The sequence below is a fragment of the Octodon degus genome, unplaced genomic scaffold, assembly GCF_000260255.1.
Source record: "Octodon degus isolate 3935 unplaced genomic scaffold, OctDeg1.0 scaffold00010, whole genome shotgun sequence".
NCBI lineage: Eukaryota > Metazoa > Chordata > Mammalia > Rodentia > Octodontidae > Octodon > Octodon degus.
In genome coordinates, this window is record NW_004524586.1 from 781,603 (window position 1) to 789,610 (window position 8,008).

The 8,008-nt window shown below is 40.8% G+C and overlaps 1 protein-coding gene across 4 annotated transcripts in view; it reads left to right on the forward strand.

The window, feature by feature from the left end:
- Cep55 (centrosomal protein 55) overlaps positions 1 to 2,189 on the forward strand; it is a 48,992-nt gene extending 46,803 nt beyond the window's left edge. For 2 of the 4 annotated variants that reach the window (XM_023708786.1, XM_023708790.1), the window contains exon 9: positions 1,175 to 2,189. In XM_023708786.1, the coding sequence (XP_023564554.1) occupies positions 1,175 to 1,375 (201 nt within the window). In that variant the 3' untranslated portion in view covers positions 1,376 to 2,189. Of the gene's footprint in view, positions 1 to 1,082 lie in introns of all 4 variants that reach the window. The other 2 variants (XM_023708792.1, XM_023708795.1) reach the window with 2 other exon arrangements.
- Positions 2,190 to 8,008: the final 5,819 nt, after the last annotated feature.

Consider the following 8,008-nt stretch of genomic DNA (forward strand, 5'->3'; position numbering starts at 1 on the left):
ACAATGCTGGCAGCCTCAGTTTGCTGTAGTTCGATCCCCACAACACTCCAGCCATGCAAAAGTGCCCTGAAGGCATTCAAGGAGCAAACCCCCCCCCAAAAAAAATACCTTATCTTATTTTCATCTTACCTGTAAGTTTTAAATTAAGTCTGTTCAGATGTGTGTGTATCTGATTAATGTATATGTCTTATATATATGGCTTATGTTGTCCTACTACTGCAAAATATTAGGAGATGGTGAACTGTTATAAATTAACTTCTTTGGCAGGCATGGAGGCACATATGTGTAGTCTCAGTACTTGGAAGGCTTAGGCAGAAAGATTGTGAGTTCAATTGTAAGAACAGGCCATTCTAGCTACCTAGCAAGAGCCTCTCTGCCTAGATAGATAAATTAAATAACTTGTAATTTCTATATGAATTAAAAAATTATAAATCTGGCTCTATTCTTTAGTATGGTCTTCAATTTGGGCCATTTATAACCGTGACAGAACCTTTTAGAGCCTTCAGAGATAACAGACAGCCCACAGCCCGCTGCAGCACAGGAGCCATTGGTTTCCTCCCTTGATTTGTAATATTTGAAATTAAAGGCTAGAATCATTTCTGTTAATGATAGTTTTCAGAATATGGGAAGCCAGAGGATATAAAAGAACTTTCAATTTCTCTGTGCTATCTATGTTCCTGTTTACAGACCTATTTATCATAGATGTCATAAAATAATTAATTTTGAGCTTTCCTGTAACTCTGAATTCTTTAGGAGATAACATGAAAAAGGAAAGTCTGAAAAGTTTTCTATAATGTTTTACTTATTTCTGTGTGTAACCTGTTTGATCTGTTAAAATTCTTAATTCCATGTGGTTTTATTACTGAAGATGCCCATTTTACAAAACTACTGAATTTAGTGAACCTAGCACACAGGTCTGACTCCAAGATTCTCAATAAAACCTATGTATGTGAATCCCCCCAACTTCATACTTTCTTAGGCAATTTGAGTAATTATAGTAATTGTCTGGGTAATTTATAACTACCTCATATGTTGCCACCAAAAAATTGATCAGAATCTCTTTCAAAAAATCTGTCTGCTAGGATTGAAGCACCTAAGGTATCTTTGAAAGAGCTAAAATTCATCTACAGAGAGTCTGATATACAGTGGTGTTTGGCTGAAATTTATTTTTCAGAAGGCACTTCATGAGTTTCCCTTCTCAGAGCCATTAGTCCCTTTCCGAGGAGATACCGCAAGCAAAGTAAAAGCTGCCTCCCCAAAAAGTCCCAGCGCCGCCCTGAACGAGAGCCTGGTGGAGTGCCCCAAGTGCAGCGCGCAGTACCCCGCCACCGAGCACCGGGAGCTGCTTGTCCACGTCGAGTACTGTTCACAGTAGCCTGTGGTCCCCTGGTTTGTGCCGGAAGATTCCGTGTTGCGTCTTCTGCTGTTTGCTTATGGGCGCTCCCAATTACCCACTCCACCTCTGGCTTAAAAACGGCTTATCTGCCTTTGACACTGGGCGTGTGAATGAATCATTGCGTGTTTGGCTGCTTCGCATTTTTCTTTACGGGATTTCTCCGAGGGATGGCTTATCACCAGGCTGCAGTGACAGCATGTGCTGAGCAGTGTGCACCGAGACTACTAAGGTTTTGCATGGATGAAGAGCTTGATAAAGAAAAGATAGTTTGGGTGGTTGGTTATGGGTTAAATCTTTTATACCAGACAAAAGAATATACTATGTGGGATTTTTAAAAATCAAAGATAATTAACTGTTGATATTTTATATCTAAGCTCTTATAGCAACAATTCTAATTTTAATAACCATTGGTTCATTTTTTCTTTGCTGTTATTGAGCAGTTAATACAAATGTTGCGAATTTTTATAATCCTTATTGCTGCTTGCTTTTGAAGCTGTAAACCCAACTATATACAAAGAACAAAACTGATTGTGCTTGAGGAATACTCTTGGTACTAGCCACATACAATGTTTTCTCTCATGGTGTCTAAATATAACTTTTAACTTGAAGGCACGCATTGGTCAGGGAAGCTGGCTAAAACTGACTTTAACAACTGTCTAACCTTCTTTGATTTGGAGGTATTTTCTTTTTTATTATGTCTGGCACTCCTACATCTGTGTAATGTGATTCTTAGATATTTTCTCAATAGATATATTTATACATGCTTTGTATAAACCTAAAAAAGAACTGTTTTTTTTTTTTTAAAATTCAGATTTTGCTCCCATGTTTAACACTGGGCTACTTTTAACAATATAAAAGAGAAAAGAATAAAATTATTTAATAACTTGGACTCTGTCTAGTTTATGTGTATATACATTAGCTACTCTAACATTTCTACCCGGAGAGGAGTGGTGGAGGTTTCAAAGTAACATGTACTGTACAATGACAAGGTCATTAAGAAAATATCAAAATGAGCCACTCTGTGAAAGTGGCAAAAGGAGCAAATGGATGCTTGTAGTCATCTCTGTTGAACAGATACTCTTGACCAATAAACCTGATTTTTTACTTACTCATTATAAAGACAGAACCATAAGCATGCTCAGTCATACACTTGGAAGTCTTTTGATCTTAGAAATTATATAGCTGTTATGAAAATAAAATTTTTCCTTTATGTTAATAATGCCCACTACATGATATCTTCAGCCACAGTTAAACAAAAGGTACAGGGGGGCCGGGGAGATGGCTCAGTGGAATAAGCGCTTCCCTGGCAAGCGCAAGGGCCTGAGTTCAATCCCTGGTTCCACAAAAAATAAAAGAAACAAAAGGTACAGAAATACTCATCAGATGACTCTTGTTTTGCCCTACAATGTTGCAGTGAAGACCACAGTATTTAATTAAGAAACTTGTTCCCCTCACACCTTTAAGCTGGCCAGGTACTATTTCTAGTCTATGGGGACATGGGAAATGTATGGGTCATTCATAGGGAAGAGGAATCAGACGCGGAGCCTGGGCCTTGGGGCCCTTCCTGCGTGGACGTGGGATGACTGGCTAGGATGTAGCCACAGCAGAAGCTCGGCCACGAATCTGACTCCAGGAGGTGAAGGGTGTTCTGGAGCGCTTCTCATGTGCCGCCTATGGTTCACTGGAGGGCTGGAGTTATGAGCATTCCCTGCCCACTTGAGCCACCAACATCCGGGTGCCAATAATGTTAAAAAGACATTTTGGAAATATGTCAAGAAAATTGGGCATTTCTGCTGTGAAGCTCTCTCAACATATAGGGGTTTTATACATTTCGGATTAACAAATAGTTTAGAAAGAATGCTTTCCTGCAGTGATTTATTGAAACAAGGATCAATAAAGGATATGTCTCAGACTTGAAAATCTTTAGTTTTCCTAAGACCACTTTGTTTTCTTTTCCATCTTTAAGTGAGTAGCCACTAAGTAGGGTGTGATGGGTGGGGGTGGGAGTCTAAAAACCGTGCACCACGCTATGGTAGACATCTACCTGCACTTCCTGTTCTCTTCCCTGCAATTCTGAAAAAGAGTTCCTGAACCAGAGCTGTTTTGAAGATAAAGCAAAGACTTAACAGAGATTACAGTTTACCCAAGGTTACCTAATGAATTGTAAAAAAAAGTGTGTCTCAATTAGTTTGTCCTCTTTTTTCCACTGTGCTGTTACAGCATTTCCCACCAACAAATGCTGGGCCAGGATTCTTTGTCTCTGTTGCTTCTCAATATTTAACACACAATAAGTTGTACAAATCAAGGAGTTTTGACAAATAAGTACATCTTTGTGATCATCAGCCAAATACAGTTCTAGATGACTTCTGTTGCCATCCCTGGAAGCTTAGTTAATTCCTTTTCTAGTCCACAATCTCTTCTCAGATAAGTCTTAATTCCTTAAGGAAATGGAATTTTGAAACTCATAAAGTGGAAGTATATTTTTGTGTTTGGCTTCTTTGGATCGCCAGTGCTCTGAGACTCTTGTGTTGTGTGTATAAGTAATTTAGCTTTTCTAATAATAATATTTCATTGTATAAATACACCGTAATTTGCTATTCCATTCTTTTGTTAAGGAACGTGCACGTTTTTATGGCGCTGGGATGGAATCCAAAGCCTCACACCCTCGGCAACCACGCTGCGCCCTTTTCAAGTATTTTTGTGGACCTGTTTTCATTTCTCTTAAGGAGACACTTGGAAATGAAATTACTGGGCTACAAGGTAGCTAATATTTATTTTTATTGAAAACTTGTCAAAGAACCAGACTGAAGAAACCCATTTCTCCAGTGTACCTCCATGAGAAAGATCCATGTCATGTAATGGATGGTCAGCAACTTTGTCAGAAACATAGCAGTGACTTCCATTGCACTAACTTAATATCTTTCCATGTAAGTAAAATCTTCAGGCCCAGATCCAACTCCCAACCCTCAAGGCAGGCCACATCCCATTCTCTGCAGTTCTGGTTTATCCCAGAATACTTTTGAGAATAAGGGGCACCTCCCCTGACAGGGCCTGGTGGTTTGCATGATAGGCAGGCAGGCCAGCCTCTGGCTGTGAGGCTGGTAGAGCTGCCCAGCTCCAGAGCATGGCCAAGGACAAGGAGTACGGTGGCTGATCTTTCAGATTTTCCAAGAGAAACCTGGAATTCTTAAATATGAAATCTCCCAATTTTTAAATGTCAGAAACTAATTTTAACAGTGTGGGCCAAAACATACTTCTAGTTTATGTGCCTAAAGAGCAAAAGAAAGAGTGACTAGCTCTGTCTGAGGTGGAGAAAAAAAAAACAAGGAGTGCTCAGTCCTTGCCTGCTCTCTGAGCACTGAGGTGTCCCTGCTTCCAGGCCCTTTATTGGGTGTAATTTATACAGCAGTCACAGTGTCAGTGTAACATGGGTCAAACTATAATCAATTCAAAGGACTACTAGCATAAGGGCCGGCAAGAGATCTCAGCAGACTAAGCACCTGCTTTGGCAAGCTCAAGGACCAGGGTTCGATCCCCAAACCCTCATGCCTCATCAGCCCTGCCCTGGGGGCATTTTGAGCCAGCTACTGAGTCTGGGCAGGGTGGCGCATGCCTTTAATCCCAACTCTGGGGAGGCTGAAAACAGGAGGATTACTACAAACCAGAGCTATGTAATGAGACCCCGTGCCAAATACACAAATGAAAGAAAGGAAAAGAATTACAAGAATAGCCACTTAGCTAATACTGATCCAATAGAGAAATAAGTCGCACCGCAAGGATTCATGGGAAGAACAAAGGCATTCTGGGGAAGGGATGGGCTCACGTTCTGCAGTCACCCACATGGGCAAATGGACTTCCTAGATCAGGTGGTGCTAATTATAGTAAAAGCCCAAGTGATTGTTTATCCTTTAGAGAAGGAGGTGGGCCATTGCATCTTTATCTTGAGGCCTAGCTTCCTCCAGAGGCACCTCCAGTCATAATGCTAATGTCTTTACTTTTCTGCTGATTTCCTTAAGAGCCTAATACTTCTCTGATTATATTAATTTCAATCTAAACTTAGCTGCCTATAATAAATAGATGCCTATAATTATCAATTTATTATGCCTATAATAAAAAGATACATTTTTGTTCACAGTCATGTTGGTCAGAACTTGGTCCTATAGCTCCATACACCTCAAAAGTGGCTGGCCAGCGAGCAGCCCAGGCAAGGAGACAGTGTGGTGAGCACAGAGCTCCAGACGCCGCACATGGCCGCCCCCAGATCTTGGGAAGACAGAGGCTTGCGAGGGGCTGCTGGGCGCAAGTCTGTGTCCCCTTCCCTGCACTTCAGGCCAGACAGTGGTGGATCATGTTCGATAGATGTTTTTAGATGAAGTGACTGAAGGTCTTTTAGAAATCATGAGCTCAGCCATCTGTGTCTAAGAAACATCTGGCTTCTACATTTAGACTTTCCAGTAGAATCAACCAGAACGAAAACTATGGTTCAAACTTTAACAAGCATGGGTGCAAAAGAGCCCATAAAGCCACCTGAGATACGTGGCTATAAAGGAAGTAAATATTTGATCAGTGACATCAACTGAAGTAAAACATTTTTTTAAAAAAAACAGACTTTTTAGAAACTCATTTACAATACCTTAAATTGTCTGAGTTTCAGAGTTTAACTGAGACTATGTCTCCAAGAATGAAAACATTGAGAGTCCCCTCTACACCTAGAAAAGGCATCACAGTGACAGTGCCTGAGGCAAGGGGTCAAAAGACAAGATACTATGAGCTAGACTCTAAGAACACGTGATGACTGTGTCTCTTGAGATGACTTGGTACATATACACAACACATCATACTTTCTTTTTTTAAATCCCATCTCCCCCTTTCTCTTCTTCCCTCCATCTCTTGGTTCTCTTCTTGTATACTAAAGACCTATTCATTATTTCCTATTGTCTATCTTTTTTAAATCTTGTATTTATTCAGTACAGTGCCTCGCTATGCAGCTAGACTCTTAGTGACCCTTGTAGTGATCCTCCTGTCTCAGCCTCCCCAGTGCTGAAATTACAGGAGCGCACCACCAAGCCCAGTTTCGGGCCAGCATGGCATGCAGTACTGGGGATCGAACCCAGGTCTTTGCACTTGCCAGGCAGGTGCTTAGATTGTCAAGCTAACTCCCCAGCCCCTATTGTCTGTCTTTTATTTTGCTTTTATGTATTAGGTTTGTCTTATGAGCGAAAGCATATGATAGTTAAGGTTGTGTGATTTACTGCGCTTAACATTCTGATCTCAAGGTGCAACCAAAGGACTTGTGTATCTTTTTGTTCCACTGTGTATGCATACCAAATTTTCTTCATCCCTTCATCTGTTAATGGATAGAGGCTACTTCTGAGATTTGGCTAGTGTGACTTGTGCTGCTATAAATGTGACTGTGCATGTATCACTATAATACTATGTCTTTAAGTCTTTTAGTAGGATACCTAGAAGGGAATAGCTGGATCAAACAGAAGTTCTAGTTTTACTTTTCTTTTTTTTTTTTTTTTGAGAAATCTCCATACTGATTTCCATAATATTTATACTAGTTTACATTCCCACCAACAGTGAAGAATGGTTTCTTTTTTCCTGCAGCCTCTCCTGCATTTGTTATTAGACTTCTTGATGAAAGCTGTTCTTTCTGGAGTGAGAGAAAATATTAATTTTGTTTTAATTTGAGTTTTTCAAATGGCTATTTTTGAGCATGTTGAACATTTTTGGACATATTTATTGGCCATTTGTACTTAAGCTGAGAAGTGTCTATTCATTTCAGTTGCCTCTTTTTTTTTTTTCCAGAACTGGGGATTGAACTCAGGCCCTTGTGCTTGCCAGGGAAGCGCTTATTCTACTGAGCCATCTCCCTTGCCCATTTTTTGATTGAGTCCTTCATTCTGTAGAGTGTCGAATGCTTTTGAGTTCTTCACGTATTCTAGGTACTAGTCCTCTGGCCAAGGAGTAGCCGGAAATTCATTTCCCCCATTCTGTCGTTTGCCTCTTTTCTCCATTGCTTGTGCCTGTGCTGTGCGGAAGGCTTCTCTTAATTTGCTATGATCCCGTTTGTTAATCGTTGATATTGTTTCTTGTGCAGTTAAGGTTCTGTTCAAAAAGTCATTACCTAGGGCCAGCCAGACAGCTCAGCAGATTAAAGCACCTGTTTAAGCAGACACAGAGGTGGGGAGGAGAGCAGTGTTCAGTCCCCAGCGTGCCATGCAGGCCCCACCCCCGGGGTGTGCTGAGACAGCGATTGAGACGGTGTGGTGGCATGTGCCTGCAATCCCAGAGCTTGGGAGGCTGAAAAACAGGCAGGATCACGACAAGTCTGATCTGCACAGTGAGACCCTATAGACCCTGTACTAAAGACATTTTAAAAAAAAAAGTTCTTAAGCCTGCATGTCTTCAGACATTTTAGAGGCAAATATTATTTTGGGGCCCATTTTACTGACTGGCGCAGTAAGGCTCATAGAATTCAGTAACTGACCCATGGTCATTGAGCTGATAAAGAAATGGTGGGGAACACTGAAAACTAGGCATTGCGGCTCCACAGGCAACAACTTTTAATCATTAAAGTTGAGGTTTGTTCATAAATTTGGGATACTG